Source organism: Diceros bicornis, chromosome 1, assembly GCF_020826845.1.
Source record: "Diceros bicornis minor isolate mBicDic1 chromosome 1, mDicBic1.mat.cur, whole genome shotgun sequence".
Classification (NCBI taxonomy): domain Eukaryota; kingdom Metazoa; phylum Chordata; class Mammalia; order Perissodactyla; family Rhinocerotidae; genus Diceros; species Diceros bicornis.
The window spans coordinates 58,841,999-58,865,136 of NC_080740.1; the positions used below are offsets into that span (position 1 = coordinate 58,841,999).

A 23,138-nucleotide genomic window follows, 5' to 3' on the forward strand; every position below is an offset into this window, starting at 1 on the left:
TGTCACAGTCTCCGCTGCCCCTCTAGCTACACAGGCCACCCAGGGTCTGGTGTGGGCATGAGTGTAGAGGACGGGGGTATGCCAGGCCTTGGCCATCCCAGGCAGGCCTGCTGGACCCTGATGCTACTTCTGTCCACTGCTATGTATGGTGCCCATGCCCCATTGTTGGCACTGTGCCATGTGGATGGCCGAGTGCCCTTCCGGCCCTCCTCAGCTGTGCTGCTGACTGAGCTGACCAAGCTCCTGTTGTGCGCCTTCTCCTTCCTGGTGGGCTGGCAAGCATGGCCCCGGGGGGCCCCACCCTGGCGCCAGGCTGCCCCCTTTGCACTATCAGCCCTGCTCTACAGTGCTAACAACAACCTGGTGATCTATCTTCAACGTTATATGGACCCGAGCACCTACCAGGTGCTGAGCAATCTCAAAATTGGAAGCACGGCCCTGTTCTACTGCCTCTGTCTCCGACACCGCCTCTCTGCACGCCAGGGCTTAGCAGTGCTGCTGCTGATGGCAGCAGGGGCCTGCTATGCAGCTGGTGGCCTCCAGGACCCTAGGAACCCCCATCCTGGTCCTCCTTCAGCAGCTGCTGCTGGCTCCATGCCCCTGCACATCACTCCACTAGGACTGCTGCTTCTCGTCCTATACTGCCTCATCTCAGGCTTGTCATCCGTGTATACAGAACTGCTCATGAAGCGACAGCGGCTGCCCCTGGCACTTCAGAACCTCTTCCTCTACACCTTTGGTGTGCTTCTGAACCTAGGTCTGCATGCAGGTGGCGGCCCAGGGCCAGGCCTCCTGGAGGGTTTCTCAGGATCGGCAGCGCTCGTGGTGCTGAGCCAGGCACTAAATGGACTGCTCATGTCAGCTGTCATGAAGCATGGCAGCAGCATCACACGCCTCTTTGTTGTGTCCTGCTCACTAGTGGTCAACGCCATGCTCTCAGCAGCCCTGCTGCAGCTCCAGCTCACAGCTGCCTTCTTCCTGGCCACACTGCTCATTGGCCTGGCTGTGCACCTGTACTATGGCAGCCACTAGCCCCTGACCCTATAGATTGGGCACCACCATCAGAGCCACCTCCCAGCCCTCCCCACCTCTCACCTCAGCGGCCCTGTAACAAGTGCCTTGTGAGAAAAGCTGGGGAAGTGAGAGCAGCTGGGTTAGTCTCTGGAGGTGCGTGGGTGAAGGCATACGCCTGGGAGACTTGAAGAGTGGGTTTGGTTAAGTAAATGCTTAACCCCCCCAAGTTCTTGCAGATTAAGGAATTGGAGGAGTATCAATACCTAGGCCTCAGAAATGACCCCATCCCTGATGGAGGAGGCTTCTTGCCTTATCCTGCACGAATGCAGTTGCTTAAAGTGGGACACGGCCAACAGTTGGCTTTCCTTGCCTACTGTGGTCACCCTAGCAGACCCACTGCCCCCAGGCTTGGTGCTGGCTGCCGTAGCCCAGGTATGGTGCGTGACTCCCCCATAAGGGATACTCACTTCCCACTGTCATGTAGGAAAGCCCAATTGCCACAGATTACATACCCATCACCCAGGCCACTCTACCTAGCTGCCCTAGCTCCAGGAGCGCCTGGAGACAGTGCCCCCTGCTCCCTCCACAGTGCTGCTCTCCACACCCAGCCTTTGTTCTGGAAACCCCAGAGAAGGGCTGGGGCTTGACTCATCTCAGGGAATGTTGCCCCTGGGCCCTGGCTTAAGTCTACACTCCTGACCTCTCTGCTCACCCCAAGGGCCCTTTTGAAGCCCACTGCCCCCTCTATGGCTCGTAGGAGGTACCATCCTTTCCCCTCTGGGTTCTGCCCCTGCCTGGCAGTGTCCCAGCTCCCAACAGACTAGGGAAGCTCTACACAGAGTGACCTGGGACCAGGAACAGGGAAACTTGTATAGCTCAATCAGTGTCTCTAACTGCATAAACAATAAGGTGTTAATAAAGTGTTCTGGGGTGTAGGTGGTGCCTATAATAGGCCATGATTGTTCTGTATCTTTTGTGGTGCATAGCTCTTCTCAAACATCATTTCGTTCCCCTGGTGCCCTAAGTATCGTAATCCTAGAATAACTTATAGATTAGGAGAAAAGGCTTTCTCCCAACTGTTGCCAGCAGCATTATTTCCTTTGAGGGCTCCATGGACCTGAGACTGTTCTCTGTCACAGAACTTTTGAAATTTTCCTGAAGCACAAAACTTGGGCCCTGGGGAATTTGGAGGGAGTCGTGGGAGTAGAAGGCGCTGGGTCAGACTGTAGGCTAGAGAACTTTTTTTTTTTTTTGCTGAGGAAGACCGGCTCTGAGCTAACATCTATTGCCAATCCTCCTCCTTTTTTTTACCCCCCCAAAGCCCCAGTAGATAGTTGTATGTCATAGTTGCACATCCTTCTAGTTGCTGTATGTGGGACGCGGCCTCAGCATGGCCGGAGAAGTGGTGCATTGGTGCACGCCCGGGATCCGAACCTGGGCCGCCAGTAGCGGAGCGTGCACACTTAACCGCTAAGCCATGGGGCCGGCCCTAGGCTAGAGAACTTTTAAGGACCCAATGTGGTATGATTCTAATTTTCTCTGGATCCCTCACTGATATTCCTGCCTGTCATCTGCTGTCACGGCTACAGGAATGTCAGGCCCTGCTCCCCTTGGTAGAATACCTGGTAAACCTGTAAAAAAAAAAAAAGTCCTAGACCTGTTGAGGCAGACTCCTTAGGGAGTGGAGTTTGGGAATCTTTTTCCTTTTTTTAAAAAATAAGCTCCTGGGCTGGCCCCGTGGCTTAGCGGTTAAGTGCGCATGCTCTGCTGCTGGTGGCCCAGGTTCGGGTCCCAGGCGCACACCGACACACTGCTTCTCCGGCCATGCTGAGGCCGCGTCCCACATACAGCAACTAGAAGGATGTGCAGCTATGACATACAACTATCTACTGGGGCTTTGGGGGAAAAATAAATAAATAAAATTATTTAAAAAAAGAAAAATAATAAGCTTCTGAGGTGATTCTGATGCACACTGCAGCTTGTGAACCACTACTATCTACGGTGTAGAACTGTAGCCAGTCACACTTGATTTGAATTCTGGCTCTGTCACTTATTAGCTGACTGTTTTGGGCAGTTACTTAACTTCCCCTAGCTTTAGTTGCCTTATCTCTGAAATGGGAGTCGAATGGTACCTTCAGTTATATAAAGTATGGAAAAGGCTAAATGGAATAATGGATATTAGGCGCTTCGCAAGGACTGGCACAAGGAGACCTGGTTAGTAGTGGTATTAATTATCCATAATGAGCGTTAGCTTGGTTATTGGGTTCCAACTTCCTCTCCCTTCTAGGATTCTTAAGAATGAGGAGAGAGGAAACTGCCCCTGAAGGATTCCTGATCACCAGATTTCTTCCCAGGGCAGAGACCCAGCATGGCCAGCCCCAGCCTAGTGTGCATCCTGCCGAAGCTGCTGGATCTCGGCTCGGAGCTCCTGGTTCTGTGTGCCCGGGTTGATGATGTCTTGCAGGACGCCAACCAGCAGGCTGCGGTAATGGTGCTCTGTGGTCGTGGTTTGTTTCTGCCACAGCCGCCGCCAGGCTTGGAATACCTGTGCCCAGATTGAGTGATGCCTGTCAGTCAGCCAGCCGTGGAACCAGCTCAAGGCCTGCCCTCTGTCCCCACTGACCTGCAGTACATGGCATGTGCGAGCTTGGGTGGCCTGCACATGCCGGTCATAGAGGCTGCCAGGTCCTGCTCCACAGTGTCTCACTCTGCCTGAAGGGCTTCCAGCTGGAGCCTCAGCACTGTCTGCTCCCGGGGCCATCTCTGCCTCTCCTTGGAGGCCTTCAATGATAATACTCTTTGTTGAGTGCCACCTGTGTGCCAGCTCGGTTCTAAATACTTCATGGGTATTATCTCATTTTATCCATTGATAACCATGTGGGGTAGTTGCCATTTTACAGATTTGGAAACAGTGGATCAGAGAAGTGACCTAATTTGCCTGAATTCACGTGGCTAGTGAGGGACAGAGCTGAGATGACATATGTCTTTCAACGGTTCACCATCATCCTTGGGGTAAAGTTCGAATCCACCGGCTTGGCATACACTGGTCTCTTTAGCCTTGCCTCTGACCATGCACCTGCCAGGCTCCAGCCAGATGGACAGTTCGCAATACCCAGAACCCATTTTGCCATTGCTTCTCTCTGGACCTTTGATCATGCAATATTGTCCTCTCTCAGAACATGGGTCTCTCACCACCTCCCACCCCGGCCACCGCCCCACACACACAAGTTTTGTTTCTTAATTTGTTCACACAAGTTGTATTTACTGAGTACCTCTGTGATGAGCACAAACTGCCCTTGTGGAACTCAGAGTCTAGTGAATCCCTCTGGCTGATTTGTTTGTCCTTTAAGTCTCAGCTTAGATGCCATCTTCCCTGATCCACTCCAGCCTGAGTCAGGTACACCTCTTTGTTCCCACACGCCCCTAGCCCTCCCATCACAGGACTTAGCACTGGGGATTGCCTCGTCTATCTCCTACAAAGCTGTAAGGGCCATGAGAGAGGGAATGGCCCAGTCTGTTGTGACTGACGCTGGGTCCAAGCCCCCAGCACAGTGCCCAGCCTGATTAGAAGGAGCTCGAGTCCTCTACTTGACCCTCCTCACCTCTTCTTCAGCCACCAAGCCTTTGACCTGGTCACCTGCCGCTTCTTCCTCCTCCTGTTCCAAATGCTTCAGTTCCTCTTGGATCCAAATTTGGTGCTGTTCTCGCATTCTCTGCCTCTGGGCCTGGGCCAGGAAGAACTGCAGGGCCGCATCTGGGGCCTGCCAGGCCTAGGTGGCATCAGTCTAGGCTCATCCAGAAGCGCATGTGTGCACAGAGCCTTGGGACACAGGGCCCAACTTTTCCAACAGAACCCCATTACCAAGGCTACTCCCAGAGCTACATCCAGGGCCTAACTGGCCTGGAAGAGCCTGTAGCCTGGATAGAAACTTGGAGGCCATAGGGGGAGATGAGAAGTATTGATGTTGCCAGTAGATGCCGTGGAGGCCCTAAGGATCCTCTACCCCTAATTCAACCCAGAAGGAAAACAGCCCCTTCCCATGCCCCTCCCTTAGGGATCCAGTCGCCCTTCAGGGCCTTTATTTGCCAGAGGCTCTATATTTCTCCCTGGTAAGCAGGAAACATATTAGCTGGGCTCTGCAACTTGGCAACTCTTCACTCCCCCAACAGCTTCCAGTTGCTCTGGGATACATGAGGTATTACCTGTTCCTCAGAGTCCCTGAAAGGATGCTTTAGGGAGAGCCCAGGTCCTAGAGATGCTGTTCTTCCTGCTGCTGCAGGAAAATGCAATTAACCATACCAAAGGTGGAGAAGACCCCCAGCTTCACCCCAAGCCTGAGACTCACCTTGGGGCTCCCCCTGGCGGCCTGGGCTGTGGCTTCCTGCTGAATTTATCACCTGCTGAGATGATATTAGGAGTGGGAATTCCACACCCTCCCAGGAAAGCGTGGGTTAAGCTCAGGGCTTTGAAATCAGACAGATCGTGGTCCCAGAGCTTCCTTTTCTTAGCTGTATGACCTCAAGCAGGTGACTGGTCTTTTGAGTCTCCACTTCCTCATCCATAAAATGGAGCTGATAAATTTATAGAAAGCATGAAATGGGATAAAGCACCAAAGCATTCAGCAGTGGCAGGCACTGCTCAATAAATGGGAGCTTACGTGCCTAATTCCAAGGCCCAGGTCTGTAAAGACAAATGGTAAGTGATTATGAAAAATGAAGGACCAGGAGAGGCTGGACAGGGGCAGCGTTCCAGCCACCCTGTGGCAAGTCATGGGAAACAATGCCCCCTACTGCACAAGAGAGGCCATGCAGTGACCCGGTGCCCCGGGATACTCTCTTCCCTACTCTGAGCCTCAGTTTGCTCACCTGAAAATGGGAGCAATGATATCTTCCTGCTTAAAATACTTCTATATTTTCCCCTTGACTTTCAAGACAAAGTCCAATCATATCAATAGATTTGCAAAGCCCTGTGTGACCTGGCCCCTCCTTTTCTCTCCAATCATTCTCTCCTGACTCTCTTCTTCAAACTCTGTTCTCCAGAAAATTCAGCTGCTTGCAGTCCCCCAAACAGATCAAACACTCACTTACCTCTGAGACTTTGCCTGTTATTTTCTCTGTCTGGAATGTTCTTTTTTTTTTTTTTTTTTAAGATTTTATTTATTTTTTCCCCCCAAAGCCCCAGTGGATAGTTGTATGTCGTAGCTGCACATCCTTCTAGTTGCTGTATGTGGGACTCGGCCTCAGGATGAACGGAGAAGTGGTGCCTCGATGCGCACCCGGGATCCGAACCCGGGCCACCAGCATTGCAGCGTGCGCCCTTAACCACCAAGCCACAGGGCCGGCCCCTGGAATGTTCTTCACTCATCTTTGTGGGCCACCTCCTTCAGGAATCTACTGCTTCCATGAAGTCTTCCTTCCCTCTCTTGCCAAGACTAACTTAGATGCCCCATAGACCCCTGTGTTGATAAGCCCTTCAGAACGCTGAGCATGGTGTTGTGACTGCTTCTTTCCAGCAGACTGTAAACTCCATGAGGACAGGGATTTCCCAGGGCCTACGTGGCACTGGGCCTGGCACATAGTGAGTGGTGAGTAAATGTTTGGGAATCAATAAATTCGTGAATGAAGGAAGGACCCCCTCATAGTGCTCTGTAAACTCCTCTGTAAACAGAGGAGAGGAAGACAGACCTCAATGGGGCTCCCAAGAGGTTGGATGAGAAGACATACCTGTGGTTCTGGGAGCCCCACAGCCTCAACTTTGACCCCTTTGAGCATCCGGCTTCATGGATGCTGGCTCCAGGCTTTTACCACCTATGGAGAGAGACCTCGGGGTGGGATCTGGCCATTGCTGGCCCAGGCACCTCCAGGCCTTACCTTGCTTACCTGCATCTCCCGTAGTGCCCTGCCCAGCTGGCTGAGCCCACCGTCTGTCAGGGTGTCCCCAAGGAGGCCTGAACGCAGGCTCTTCAGGCCAGCCATGTGGGCCTGGGCCTCTTCTATGGCGTCCCACAGGGTGGGCCTCACCTGTTTCACCTGCATCCTCCTTTCTGAGGCCCCCAACAGAGCAGCCTGGAGCAAGCTTAGGGAGCTGCCTAGTAAGGGGAGACTCAGAGTGAATCACCCCTCCCTCTGGACTCCAAAGACTCTAATTACTGCCTGTAAGACTTTTAATTTTTATTAATGGTACTATTCATAAAAATAGCTAACTCCTATCAGACTTTTACATGTGCTTGATGGTAGTGTACTAAGGCTTCTCGTGGATTGCTTCTTTTTATCCACACAACAGTCCAAGGAGGCAGAAACTCGTTTATCCTGCCTCCGCCCACCTTTTCCCAGATGAGGCAACTGAAGCTCAGAGAGGTCAAGTAATTTCCTGGTGAGTGGCAGAGCTGAAACTCAAGCCCAGTTCTGTCTCACACTAAAGCCTGTGCTCTTAATCATGAAACCAAACTGGCCTCTGGATAAACACATGTCTGTCCCTCACCGCTTTATCCTTGAGGGTGTGAACTGCCCCAACTTATCTTCCTCATTCCACTGGCGCAGGAGGAGGTCTAGGAATGTACGGGCCAAATGAATGTATGTTTGTTGATTTTGGAAATAGTCAGAGGGCTAGATTTTTTTTTTTTTTACTCTTTTATTGTGGAAATTTTCAAACATATACAAAGTATAGGAAATTCATCTACTTATCACCCAGCTTCAATAATTATCACCTCATGGCCATTTTTGTTTGATCTATATCCTCTACTTGATCTCCCCAAATCCCTGACATCATATCATTTCACTGAGGCCTGATTTTTAATGGGTGTGTGAAAATAGGCAAGTACCTTTCCTTCTCTGATCCTCCCTTTCCTCATCTATAAATTAGATCTGTCTCATGGGGTTGTGGTAAGAATCAAAGGTATCAGTCAATGTAAAAATGTTTGGTAAATTGTTGTAGGTCTCTGAAGGGTAAGAGTTGGTTTGACTATTGGCCCTGCTTCTCCAGACATTGGCAGCCTAGCCACACTGGGACCTTTCTGAATCCTGGCCCTCCCAGAGGGTTAGACTCTCCGTGGACTAGGGTTAGGGCTGCAGCTGGTTGGGTGAGAGGGTGGAACATGCCTAAGGCCAGATCCCAGAGCTTCCCAAACAACCCCACACCCTCCCTGCTAGGCCACCTTGAGGGTCCAGGCGAAGAAGGCCACTGTAGTTGTTTCCTTCCAGGAGCCATGAGATGATCCAGGGCAGAGAGCCCTCCACCTTCTCACCAACAACCTTACCAGCCAACACCTGCAGCAGGGCACAGTCTCTGCCAGAGGGAGGGAGAAAGAAAGGAGATGTCCCCTGGTGGATGGGGAAAGAAACTGGCACATATCACACTCGGATGGAAAGGTTGACTATTTCCAGTAACTTTTGTGCACCACTGGACAGATTTGCAGCCTTGTATACATCTTTATTTTATTTTTTTTATTGTTATTATTTTAAAAGCTAAACAAATAATACATTCTTATAGTAAAAAGTTTTAATCGTATATCAGAAAGTATCTTGTATCTAGAGTATACAAAGAGCTCTTACACCTCAATAATAAAAAGATAACCCAATTTAAAAATGGCAAAGCAAGGTGACATCAACAAAAATGGCAGAGTAGGGAACCCTGGGGGTTCATCCCTCCCCAGAAACATCTGGCAAAAATGGTCAGAATCATCCTTACTGGAACTCTGGGTGATAGTCAACGGTTTACAGCAACCAAGTGTATGATAAACCAGGATAAAGGCAACTTAGATATGGTAAGAGAACTTTGTGGGTTTTAACTTACCCTAACCCCAACCTCCTCCCCAGCACAGAGGTGGTCTTGAAGACAACAGCCCACATTTCTGGTGGGGGTACCTCGTTCTGGAGGGAGCAGGGTGGATCTCGTTCCCATGGAATTGTTTTTGTCTGTTTTGACTGTCTGGGTTTTTCCCCCAAAGGACTGACAAAAGGGGGCTTTCCTTTGTTTCACTTATCTTAAAACTCTCTCAGGACAGAGCAGCTATACCAGAGGATGGTCCCCCAAAACATTGACAGATGAAAGAACAAGCAAAAATAACAGTTGGGGCAAACAATAGACACATGGAAAGACTGGGGGGAAAAGTTGGGGAGTGAGATTTTGGGGGAATATGGACTTCGAAAAGTTCCCACATGTACTGGGGAAACTAGTAAGCCATGAACATGCCTGGGGCAGGATGCATGCTAAGAAAAGGTGTGAGAAGACTATAAGCTTTCACTTCTGGCTGATTTTTAGGCTCAGAAAGTGAGGCTTAGGCAGAGCTATAAATGGTCTGGCTAAGCATAGAAGGAGTGACTCAACACAGAGCCAATCTGTAGAAATCTGGAGAATTTTTTCATTCTTTCTTCCTTTGTTTTTGTTTTTTTGTTTTTGTTTTTTTGGTGAGGAAGATTAGCCCTAAGCCAGCATCCATTAGCAATCCTCCTCTTTTTTGCTGAGGAAGATTGGCCCTGGACTAACATCCATGCCCATCTTCCTCTACTTTATATGGGACACCACCACAGCATGGCTTGACAAGCAGTGCATTGGTCCGCACCGGGGATCCAAAACTGTGAAGCCCGGGCCACCAAAGTTGAGCACGTGAACTTAACCACTACACCACCAGGCTGGCCCCTCTTCCTTCCTTTTTTAAAATTTTCTTTCTCCTCCTCCTCCTCACTCCCCTGCTCCCCCCTCTTCTTCTTCTTCTTCCTTTTTTTAAAAAAATCTTTTTGGTCCCAGGAGTTTAAAGAATTCTATCTCAGGTCACTGGCTAACCACTGAGATAACAGAGTGAAGACTTCAGTGACCATGAATAATACAGTCTTTGCAAAAATTGTTTGGAAAAGTAACTAAGCAAACAGATAGCTACAGCCCACAACAAGCAACAGTGCAAACCTTGGAGAGGAGGGAGAATCTGGTTTTCAGAGTTACCACATTATCATATCCAAAATGTTACAGCACTAAGGAAAAGGAATGGAGACTTAAGAGGCCAACACAATAAAGAATACGGTCTTTACAAAAAGTACTCAGATTGGCCAGTTTCCAACAAAAAAATATGAGGGATGCAAATAAACAAGAAAGTATGGCTCACTCACAGGAAAAAAAAAAGAAATTAACAGAGAGACCAGCCCCATGGCTTAGTGGTTAAGTGCACGCACTCTGCTATTGGTGGCCTGGGTTCGGAACCCCGGGCGCCCACCGACGCACCACCTGTCCGGCCATGCTGAGGCCGCATCCCACATACAGCAACTAGAAGGATGTGCAACTATGACATACAACTATCTACTGGGGCTTTGGGGAGAAAAAGGGGAAAAAAGGAGAAGGATTGGCAATAGATGTTAGCTCAGGGCCGGTCTTCCTGAGCAAAAGGAGGAGGATTGGCATGGATGTTAGCTGAGGGCTGATCTTCCTCACAAAAAGAAAAAAAAGAAAGAAATTAACAGAAACTGTCCCTGAGGAAGCACAGACATTGGATTCACTAGAGAAAGATTTTGTGTGTGTGTGTGTGAGGAAGATCAGCCCTGAGCTAACATCCATGCTAATCCTCCTCTTTTTGCTGAGGAAGACTGGCTCTGAGCTAACATCTATTGCCAATCCTCCTCCTTTCCCCCCCCCCCAAAGCCCCAGATAGTTGTATGTCATAGTTGCACGTCCTTCTAGTTGCTGTATGTGTGATGCGGCCTCAGCATGGCCGGAGAAGCAGTGCGTCGGTGTGCTCCTGGAATCCGAACCCGGGCCACCAGTAGTGGAGCGTGCGCATTTAACCGCTAAGCCACGGCTCCGGCCCCTAGACGAAGACTTTAATTCAACTATCTTAAATATGCTCAGAAAGCTAAAGGAAATCAAGAAAATGATGTCTCAATAAATAGAAAATATCAGTAGAAGGATAAAAATTATAAAAAAGAACCAAGTAGAAATTCTGGAGCTGAAAAGTACAATAACTGACATTAAAAATTCACAGAGGGAAGATTTGAGGAGGCGCAAGAAAGAATCTCAGCAAACTTGAAGATAGGTCAAATAAAATTATCCAGTCTGAGAAGCAGAAAGAAAGAAGAATAAAGGAAAATGAGCCTAAGAAATCTGTGGGATGCCATCAAGTGTACAAGCATATGCATAATGGGAGTCCCAGAGGGAGAAGAGAGAGAGAAAGGGGCAGATAGAATATCTGAAGAAATAATGCTCAAAAATTCCCCAAATTTTATCAAAGACATGAATCTACACATCCAAGAAACTCAACAAATTCCAAGGAGGATAAACTCAAAGAGATCCACATCAAGACACATTATAATCAAACTGTGAAGTCCAAGAGAGAATCTTGAAAACAGCAAGAGAGAAGCAACTTGTTATGTACAAGGATCCTCAATAAGATTAAAAATCAATTTCTCATCAGGAACTATGGAGGCCAGAAGGCAGTGAGATAGAATATTTAAAGGAAAGAAAAAAATCTGTCAACTAAGAATTCTATATCTGGCAAAACTATCCTTCAGAAATGTAGGAGAAATTAAGTTATTCCCAAACAAACAAAAACAGATAATTTTTTGCAAGTAGACTTGCCTTACAAGAAATGCTAAAGGGAGTCCTCAGTGTGTCAGAGGTGAGGAAAGGAGGAGACTCTGATGCTGCCCTGGGCCTCTCTATATATCCATATTTCAGCCATGCCCCACCCTGCTCCCCAAAGCAGTCAGAAGTCTCCATCAGACTTACAAGGCTTCTGAGAGCTGCAGGATCTGCAAGGCCCCTTGCCACACACCTTGGTTCCCAGGCCCCTCAGGAGGGTCAGGCCCTGGGCAGGACATGGTGACAGCAGAGAGCAGGCCCTGTGGAGGAGAGGGTAGGCTCAGGCCAAATGCCTAGGGGATGGGAGGGTGACAAGTATCCTCCTGTCCTCATCTGCCTTCACCCCCTGTGGCCTGCAAGTACAGCTCTGAGGCAGCTCTTGAGTCAGACACCTCCACTTCACTGGCATCTTCCACCACCCTGGAGGAAGGGGAGACTGAGCTTAGCTCCTAAGCACCAGGGTTCTATCCAGCCCCCCAGAACCTCTGCATGGAGAGCCCATGGGGAACCCAAGAGCCTGTAAGAATCATCCCCAAGGCTTCAAGTTCAGTATATCCCCTAAAAGTCTCTCATCTTCATGATCTTATTTTTCCCTCCTGTCATCTGCCGAGTGAGGAAAACAGGGTAGGTGGGATTGCTCCCATTTTACAAAAGGAGAAACTGAAATTCTGCTCAGTGAGGTGCTCAAATCACCGGAGATGATAATGACTGAGTTGAAGAGGTATAAGTGGATGGGATGAGAAGTGTGAGAGGGAGGGGGATATGGGATGAAGAGGAGAGCATGAGAGGGAGTCCTGGGAGCAAACCCAGGCCCTGTAAGCATGACCCCAAGCTCAGATCTTCCCTTCCCTGGGGTAGCAGTGGGTAGAAACCTCCAAGGGCTTGGTTTGGGGATGTCAGGCCTGCCTTAAGACAAGCACCCTCAGACCGTGTTGGGCCCTGAACACTCACAAGCCCAGAGGGGCCACATCCAGCACCGACAGGTTCTCTGCCCCTGGAGAGAGCAGGTCCCGAGTCCTTCCGCTGGGGCTGAGCTGGAATCATACAAGCACAATACCTATTACAAACCGAGCCTTTCCCCAGCCTTCATCTCACATGATCCTCCCACTGGGGCCCTGTGGGCCAAGCAGGGCACCAAAATTCAGCCATTTCAGCCAGGAAAAAGGAGACCCAGAGAGGCAAGCCCACGCTGGTGAGCAGCAGGGTGGGGCTCAAGCTCTTCTGGCTGCCTGCAAGCCTCTAGCTCTTTCTGCAGCATCACCATGGCCTTGGCTCCTCAGGTCTCCCCTCCCCCCAGGATCTCACCTGCACCAGGCTAAGAGTACTAAGCACAGGATCAGAGCCCCCGAGGGGCAGAGCTTCCTCAAACAGCATCTGCAGCAGCTAACGTGGAGAAAGAGGTTCAGTGGGGATTGAGAAAGGATTTATTGTCCTTCAGCATTTCCTGTGAGTGAAGCCCTGTGCTAGGTGCTGCAGACACAGTGTCTAGGACAAAAGTAGCCCCAGCTCTCACAGTTCACAGCGAGCTGGACAAGTGAGCAGACATTTTCAGTGGGACCTGCTGTTTGCTAGGGCAGGGGCCCATGACAAGGTTCTGAGGCAGCTATTTTGATTTGGGGGCATTTTGATGAAGCCCCCAAAACAAAAGATTCAAGTTTATCATTATTAGTATTACCAAGAACTGTAAAAATTAGACCTCCCTGGATATCTGATCTTTGCACACCACCCCTCCCTGACCCTCATGCATGGGCCCCAGCCTCCCACCTTCCCTGATCTCTCAATAGCTGCATAGATTGACCCTGGAAAAACATCCTGTAGAGACCACAGGGTGGTATAGAAACCCCAACAAGGGCACCTAGTCCAGCCAGAGTGGAGAGGAGAAGGTTCTCGAAGGTCTTCCAGAGGAGGCAACACCCGAGCCTCATGAGACCTGTGCCTGGTGGCTTTTCTGGACTCACCTGAGGCACGATCCGGGGTGCCTCTGTTTCCCGACCCCGAAGCAGCAGGGCCACACTGTACCCTCAGCCCACCAAGCCCAGTGTGGACTGGACCCGTGCTAGCAGCTCCTGCTCTGCCTTCTGCAGGAATACACAGGCACCTGTCCTGCCTCAGGTGCCCTGACCCAGCCTGCCCTGAGCAAAGGGCTCAGGAGGCATGCAGCACCCCAAGATCTAGGGGCCTGAGGGCTCCCATCCTCCTCCCATTGCCCTATCAGACCCCCCTACCTGAGCAGCATCAGAGCCCAGGACTCTGTCAAAGGTGACGCATTGTTCCTGTGGGCAGGGCTGAGGTCAACAATGTCACTCTAATCTTTCCCTGCCCTCACCCACACTCAATCCTGTCTCTACCTGAGTCTCTAGCGTCCCGGGCTGAAGCAGGCGGATGCTCTTGGGCCCCTCCAGGAGGAGTGTGGGGTGACAAGTCTCCTCAGGGCCTAAGGAAGGTGGACTTCATATCAACTCTCACAGGAGAAACTGAGCTCCCAGGACTCCTGAGTCCTACCCTCAACCTTTGCCTCAGTTTCCTAACCTGAGATAGCCTCCCCCTCCGCCTCTCCCAAGAGGCTCTCCCAGGCTGCCCTACCTCTGAGAATGAATGTGGGGGCGCTTCTTACCTGATCTTCTGCCTTGCTCTACTTCTACCACCATGGTCGGTCAGCACGGCCTGTGCGTTGTCAGCAGGGGCTGAGAGGGCTGAGCTGCTCTGGCCCAAAACAGCCCCTGCACTCACTGCCTCTCCATGATGCATGGCTTCCATGCCTCTCAGATTCCCCTCAATAATTCATCTCCCTGATCTGAGGGCTCTGGGTGGGACCTCTTAACAATAACTTATCAAAGGAGGTGACAGTCCCCTCTTCAATGAGTGAGTCAGAACATTGCATGGATTCTTTTTTCCTTTTATGAAAAATGTCAAACATATATAACTGTGGAGAGAATAGTGTAATGAGCCCCCAAGCACCCACCTTCAGCAATTATCAGCTAATGGCCAGTCTAATTTCTTCTGATCCTCTCCCTACCCACCATGGATTCTTTTGAAGCAAGTCCCAGACACCTTATATTTCAGTATATATTTATAATAAATAGCCACCTTTTAAAAAAATGACAGCTTTATTGAGATATAATTCATATACCATACAATTCAACCATTTAAAGTGTATGTTTCAATGGTTTTTAGTATGTTTGCAGATATGTGTAACTATCGCCACTGTTAATTTTAGAACATTTCCATCACTTTAGAAAGGAACTTGGTTTCCTTTACTACCACCTCCCTAATCCTACCCCACCTCGACCCCTAAGCAACCACCAATGTACTTTCTGTCACTATAGATTTGCCTATTCTGGACACTTCATATAAATGGAATCACACAATATGTCTTCTTTTTGTGACTGGCTTCTTTCACTTAGCATAATGTTTTCAAGGTTTGTGCTGTAGCACGTATCAGTACTTCTTTCCTTTCTGTGGCTGAATAATGTTCCATGTCAGGATGAAATGACTTCTCTTACCAACTACCCAGAGTTTGGCCAAACTTCATAGCTAAGAGCACAGTCTCCACAAGACTGCCCTTACTTCAGACACTAGTCTCAAGCTTAGGGTCCCCAGTCCTCCCTCACTCTGATGAGCTATCTATACTTTGAGGTGTTCCCACTACTCCTGCAGGCTCTGTAATTCACTAGAATGACTTACAGAACTCAGGAAAGCATTATACTTACTGGGTCTGACACCAATTCTCTGCCACCAACTGGGTTTCCTACATTTCAGTCCAATTCTGATACTAACTACCTGGAGTTAGGACCAGATCCCACAAGTTAAAATTCGAGGTCTTCAACAAGGCTGACCTCATTTCAGATGCCAGCCAAAAGTGGGGTCCCCAGACTGCCTGCACAGCTGTCTGACTTGGCTACAGGTTCAGGGGTTCCCACAACCACCCCTCAGGTTCAATAATTCACTAGAATGACTCACAGAACTCAGGAAAGTGTTCTACTCATGATTCCCTTTTTATTATAAAGGGTACAGATGCACAATCTGATGAAGAGGTACATAAGGCAAGGTCTGGAAGGGTTCTGAGCACAGGAGTTCCTGTCCCTTTGGAGTTGGGGTGTGATACTCTCCTGGTACATCAATGTATTCACCAACAAGGAAGCTCCCTGAGCCTCATTGTTCAGAGTTTTTATTGAGATTTTATTATTTATATATAATTGATTAAATCATAGGCTATGTGATTGAACTCAACTCCAGCCCTCTAATCACATAGTTGGTTTTTCTTGTGAGCAGCCTTCTCCATCCTGAAGGTATCTAGGATCCCTGCCAGAAGTCACCTCATTAGCTTAACAGAGACTCCTATCACTCAGAAGATTCCAAAGGTTTTTGAAGCTCTGTACCAGTAACTGGAGACAAAGACCAGATATATTCTTTATTATATCATAAGGCATTCCCTGCTTTTTCACCAAGGATCCCTTATAGCAAAAGGGATATATCACACCTATCTGATCATCTACATTTGGTATGGCATTTATATAATAGATAGAGCAACAGTAACAACATGAATATGCCTAACACTTGGAGAAATCAGTGTAGAGTAGACATAGGAGGCTTTTAACTCAATTTCCCTACACATTTGACTATCAATATCGGTATTATAATCTTACCAACAGTGCCAGTATTATATCTCATTGTGTAGACGTAATGTGAAAAATAAGAGTAATTAGTCCAGTCCATCACCATATTTTATAATCAAAATGTCTCTCACGGCAAGGCCACTCAGGTTTGCAGTCTTCCATTCAATCTTGTTAGGTTCCAAAAGCAAGTGGTCTCAGCAATATATGGCTTCACCTTCAGACATCTGGTATAACTGAGCTAAGAGACAATATCAGCTTTTGCTCTGAGCTTCTTTCAAAGTGTTAGTGTAATATTGGATTTCCCTCATTGCATAACCCATTTATTTATTCCTTTATCCTCAGCTACTATTCCTCCTTCTCTCCATTTACACCCAAACTTTTCCGCCTTTGGAAGGGATGTTATGTTTGGCCATTGCGCTGGTCCAGATTTCTGGCAACAATACTAGTCTAGCAAGTGCCTCCCCCTCAATCCACTCCCATTCATATAGAATAGCATTACGTAGATACAGAACTAGTGGGCTATCTAGACCACTAGGCAACAAAGCAGCAATCACTGTCAACTCCAATTTTGCCAGGTGGGTTGAAGTCACAATTTACCCTATCAAGCCCTTAGGAATTCTGACATAAAAGTTTAAAGGCATAGGGGTTGGCCCCGTGGCTTAGCGGTTAAGTGCGTGCGCTCCGCTGCTGGTGGCCCGGGTTCGGATCCCGGGCGCGCACCAATGCACAGCTTCTCTGGCCATGCTGAGGCCGCGTCCCACATACAGCAACTAGAAGGATGTGCAACTGTGACATACAACTATCTACTGGGGCTTTGGGGGAAAAATAAATAAATAAAATTATATTAAAAAAAAAGTTTAAAGGCATAGTTACAGTTCCTTGCTTAGGGATCATCCTTGCTCTGGCACCTGCAGATGCATCCTTGGGCCTGGGACCTCTGCATCAGGTGGGGAAAAAGAAATTTGAGGTGATATGGGGAAGAATATTATAGTCATACCAGCATGCTCCCGCACTCCCTATTCCCTATATCCCCCAGAGAAGTGGGTAAATCTATGCAGTGGGGACTCTCCCTTTGCCCCCTCATGTTGAATTTGAGCATATTCTCATGAAAGCACGTAGGCAAGCCCTTCATGACTTTATCTCCCCCCTGTTTTAGGTAATAAATGTTTCAACTGCTCATTCCAGTTATCTATTAAACTATTACTCTGAGAATGATATGCAACATGATTTGTCCATTTGATGTGGTATTTCTTGGCCTACTTTTGGACATTATGGGCTGTAAAGTGTGGTTCTTGGTCTGAAGAAAGGTAACTTGGTGACCCAAATTGTTACAGTATCTTTTGTTCCAATCATTTAATAGTATCTTGAATGTTTGCAACTATCACCAGGTATGAAAAGCCCAGTTCCTGTCAGACCCCATTTGTAGCCCCCAGGGCTACTCGCATTGGTTCAGTGTAATCCATTTGCCAGCTATGTGCAGGGCCTTCCCCCTGGAGAATCTGTCTCAGAGCCACCTGCAGTCTCTGTCTCTCTTGTTGGCAGACAGAACAGTTCTTGTTGGCAGTTGCACCCAACCTCAGAGGGTGCAAGAGGAATATGTCTAGATTCAGCCCATCTCTGCGTTGCCACAGAACCCCCATGTCCACTCATATCATGGACCCAGGTGACCACCTCAAGTGAGCACACCAGGAAATTCACTCACTGGTTCCAACCACCTTCCAATCCTGGAAGGCTCTTCTTCTGTTAGGCATCGATGTGTCCTACTTTAATGCATACTTCAAATTCTCGTAATGATTTCCATAGGGTCATGCTCCATACGGGCATCTCTTCAGTAGGCCAGTTTTCCATTACTCTTCTGCCTGACCATATGGGCAGGCTGTTGTCTATTTGCCATTTTTTACTGACTCATGCCTCTGTTTGCCATGAGTGAGTAAAAACCCAAACCTAGGAGCAAACAGCGTGCAATTCAGCCTACTGAGCTGATTTTTTTTTAACTTCTTCAATCAGAGTGGCAGGCTTACAAATAAGATGCTATATGTTCTCCTTGGAACTGCCAATATTAACGAAGCAGCTCTTTGCTGGTCAATAGAGAGCCATTCGTAGGAGACTGTCCAGGTGGGAATAGAATTTGGTTGGTTGTTCTGAAGTCAGTCCTAGGGTAAAAAGTGTACCTGTGAAGGAATATGGTATCTTTTTGCATTCCCCCAGTAGCATGTTCCTGCACAAAGAATTTCCACTTTATTATGGAACTCTTTTTGGCACTGCCTTACCCATTAGAGGGTTTCTCTGACATCACCCAAGATATTATGGGTATTTCATGTTTAAGATTTATTTTATGTCTTTCAGTTATAGGGGCAGTTTCGATTAACATGATAGCAAGCTAGTAGTATCCCTATGTTTTCTTCTAATAGTTTTAGTCCTGATATTTAAGCCATTTATCCATTTTGAGTTAAATTCTGTATATGGTGTGAGGTAGGGGTCCAATATCATTCTTTTGCATGTGGTTACCAGTTGTCCCAGCATCATTTGTTGAAGAGGCTGTTTCTTTTCCATTGAATGGTCTTGGCATCCTTGTCAAAAAAAAATTGGCTATAGATGTTTGGGTTATTATTTGTGGACTCTAATACTACTCGGTTGGTCTATATGTTTATCCTTATGCCTGTACCACACTATTTTAGTTACTGTAGCTTTGTAATAAATTTTGAAATTGGGTATTCTGAGGCCTCCAACTGTGTTTTTCTTTTTCAATATTGGTTTGGCTATTCAGGGTCCCTTGCAATTCCATGTGAATTTGAGGGTCAGTGTTTCCATTTTTGCAAAAAAAATTATTGAAATTTTGATATGGATTGCACTGAACTTGTAGATCACTTTGGGGAGCATTGCCATCTTAACAATATTAAGTCTTCTAATCAATGAACATGGGATGTCTTCCCATTCATTTAGGTCTTCTTTAATTCCTTTCAGCAATGTTTCATAGTTTTCATTATACAAGTCTTTTACCTCCTTGGTAATTTTATTCCAATTTTATTCTTTTGGATGCCATTGTTTTCTTAATTTCCTTTTCAGGTTGTTCATTGCTGATGTATAGAAATGCAACTGATTTTTTTATGTTAATCTTGTACCCTGAAACCATGCTGAATTTGTTCATTAGCCCTAGTAGATTTTTGGGGATTCTATAGGATATTCTGTATATGGAATCATGTCATCTGAAAATATAGTCTTACTTCTTTCTTTCTAATTTAAATGCCTTTTATTTCTTTTTCTTGCCCAATTGTTCTGACTAAGACTTCCACTACAATGGTGAATAGCAGTGGTGAAAGCAGACATCCTTGATTTGTTCCTGATATTTGGGGAAAAGCACTCAGTCTTTCATCATTGAATATGATGCTAGCTGTGAGTTTTTCATTAATGCCCTTTATAAATATATATATATATAATGCCTATATATATATATATATATATTTATATATATATATATACATATAAAAGGAATTTATCTCCATTCTGAGTTTGTTGAGGGCTTTTTTTTTTTTTATCATGAAAGGGTGTTGAATTTTGTCAAATGCATCTATTGAGATGATCATGTGTTTTTTCCCCTTTGTTGTATTAATTGATGTATTCATTGATTGATTATCTTGTGTTGAATCACACTTGCATTTCTGGGGTAAATCCCACTTGGTCATGATGTATAATCCTTTTAATGTGTTTTTTGGATTCTGTTTGTTAGTATTTTGTTGAGAACTTTTATATTTATATCATAAAGGAGATTGGTCTGTAGTTTTCTTTACTTGTGGTATCTTTGTCTATCTTTGGTATCAAGTTAATGCTGGCTTCATAAAATGTCTTAGAAAGTGTTTCTTCCACTTCTATTTTTTGAAAGAGTTTGAGTAAGATTGGTGTTAATTCTTTGTAATGTTTGGTGGAATTTACCAGTGAAGCCATCTGGTTCTGAACTTTTCTTTGTTCTGAGATTTTTGGTTACTGATTCAATCTCTTTACTTGTTATAGATCTGTTGAGATTTTCTATTTCTTCTTTTTTTTTTTTTTTTTTTTCCCTTGTGAGGAAAGTCAGCCCTGAGCTAACATCCGATGCCAATCTTCCTCTTTTTGCTGAGGAAGATTGGGCCCTGGGCTAACATCTGTGCCTGTCTTCCTTTACTTTATATGGGATGCCGCCACAGCATGGCTTGACACACGGTGCATTAGTCTGCACCCGGGATCTGAACCTGTGAACCCCAGGCCACCGAAGCAGAGTGCACGCACTTAACCGCTGCACCACCAGGCCAGCCCCTTTATTTCTTCTTGAGTCAGTTTGTTTATTTCTAGGAATTTGTCCTAGATTAATTTCATCTAGATTATCTAATTTGTTGGTATTCATAGCAAATCCTTTGATCTTTTTAATTTCTGTAAGGTCAGTACTAATGGCCCACTATCGTTTCTGATTTTAGATATTTGCATTTTCCTTTTTCTCTTAGTCTAGCTAAAGGTTTGTCAATTTTGTTGATCTTTTCAAAGATCCAACTTTTGGTTTCATTGATTCTCTATTTTTCTTTCTATTCCTTATTTCATTTATCTCTGCTCTAATTTTTATTATTTCCTAGCTTCTGCTGGCTTTGGATTTAGTTTGCTCTTTTTTCCAGTTTCTTAAGGTATAAAGTTAGGTTGTTGATTTGGAATCTTTCTTCTTTGTATTCTGGTAAAAAAAAATATGTATATACATATAAAATTCACCATTTATTGTATACTTAACCATTTTTAAGTATACAATACAATAAGTGGCAATAATTACATTCACAATTTATGCAACCACCATCACTATTTCCAAAAATTTTTTCATCATCCCAAACAGAAACTCTGTACGCATTAAGCAAATATCTCCCATCTCCCCTCCCCCTAGACCTTGGTATCATCTAATCTACTTACTGTCTCTGAATTTGCCTATTGTAGATCTTTGATATAAGTGGTGTCATACAGTATTTGTCCTTTGTGTCTGGGTTTATTTCACTTAGCGTAATGTTTTCAAGGTTCATCTTGTTGTAGCATGTATCAGTACTTCATTGCTTTTTAAGGCTAAGTAACACTCCATTGTATGTATATACCACATTTGTTTATTCATTCATCAGTTGATGGATGCTTTTTGGCTGTTGTGAACGGTGCTGCTATGAAATTTTGGTACAAAAATTTGTTTACATACCCCTTTTCAATTCTTTTGCATGTATACCTAGGAGTAGTATTGCTGGATCATATGGTAATTATATATTTAACTTTTTGTGGAACCGCCAAACTGTTTTCCACAGTGGCTGCACCATATTACATTCCCACCAGCAATGTATGAATGTTCTTATTTATCCACATTCTCACCAACAGTTATATTTCTTTTTTATTTTTATTAGAGACATACTAGTGAGAGTGAAGTGGTACCTCATTATGTTTTTGATTTGCATTTCCTTAATGACCAATGATTTTGAGCATCTTTTCACATGCTTCTCGGCCATTTGTATAGCTTCTTTGGAGAAATATCTATTCAAGTTTTTTGCCCAGCTTTTAATTGTTGTTTGTCTTTTTGCACTTCACTAATGAATAATGATGTTGAGTATCTTTTCACGTGCTTGTCAGATATTTGTATATCTTCTTTGGAGAAGTGGCTATTCAAGTCTTTTCCCCATTTTTTATTTGGGTTTTTAGTCTGTTGCTGAGTTGCAGGAGCTCTATATATATCCTGGATACTAGACTATTATCAGATATATAATTTGCAAATATTTTCTCCCATTTTGTAGGCTGTCTTGTTATCTTTTTGACAATGTCTTTTGATGGACAGAAGTTTTTAATTTTGATAAAGTCCAGTTTATCATTTTGTTCTTGTTGTTGCTTTTGCTTTTGGTGTCATATCTAAGAATTCCTTGCCAGATCAGGGATCATGAGGATGAATATCTGTTTCCTTCTAAGAGCTTTATAGTTTTAGCTCTTATATTTAGGTAATTAATCCATTTTAAGTTAATTTTTGTATATGGTCTGAAATAAGGGTCCAACATCATTCATCTGTATCTGGATATCCAGGCATTCTAGTGCTACTTGTTAAAAAGATGAGTCTTTCCTCATTGAATGTTCTTGATGTCCTTGTCAAAATAGCTGTCCATAGAAACATGGGTTTATTTCTGGACTTTCACTTCTCTTCTACTGATGCCTGTGTTTGTTTTTATGCCAGTACACACTGTTGCTTACTCTTGCTTCACAGTAAGTTTTGAAATCAGGAAATGAATCCTCTAACTTTGTTCTTCTTTTATAGGATTGTTTTGTCTGTTCGGCATCTGTTGAAATTCCATATGAACTTTAGAATCACTTTTTAGAATCACCAATTTATACAAAAAAATCAGCTAGATTCTTATAAGAATTTCATTGAATCAATTAGAGGGAGAATTGACATCTTAACAATATTAAGATCCATGAACATGAGATGTTATTCCATTTATTTTATATCTCCTTTAATTTATTTCAATAATATTTTGTAGTTTTAGGAGTGTAAGTTTGCTCTTCTTTTGTTACTTTACTTTACTCCTAAGTATTTTATTCTTTTTGATGCTATTGTAAATGGAATTTTAAAAAATATTTTATTTTCAGGATGTTCATTGAGAGTGTGGAGATATACAATTGATTTTTGTATATTGATCTTGTATCTTGCAAATTTACTGAACTTAATTAGTTCTAATATATTTTAGTGAATTCATAGGCTTTTTTTATACATATGATCATAAAATCTGTGAATTGAGATAGTTTTACTTATTGCTTTCCAATCTGGATGCCATTTATTTCTTTTTCTTGATTAATTGCCGTGGCCAGAATCTCTAGTATAATGTTGAATAAAATCCAGTGATAAAATCCAGTTGAATAAAATCCAAAGGTGATAAGGACATACATCCTTGTTTTGTTGCTCATCTTAAGGCAAA

At 45.3% G+C, this 23,138-nt stretch overlaps 1 protein-coding gene across 1 annotated transcript; it reads left to right on the plus strand.

The window, feature by feature from the left end:
* Positions 1 to 57: 57 nt before the first annotated feature.
* On the plus strand, positions 58 to 1,949 carry LOC131406247 (probable UDP-sugar transporter protein SLC35A4). Its single transcript, XM_058542022.1, has one exon. It carries the CDS (start codon positions 58 to 60, stop codon positions 1,030 to 1,032), a length of 975 nt encoding a protein of 324 aa, XP_058398005.1. The 3' UTR covers positions 1,033 to 1,949.
* Positions 1,950 to 23,138: the final 21,189 nt, after the last annotated feature.

Excerpts from the sequence above, each read along its gene's own strand:
- LOC131406247 (XM_058542022.1), top strand. The coding sequence starts at position 58 with ATGAGTGTAGAGGACGGGGGTATGCCAGGCCTTGGCCATCCCAGGCAG.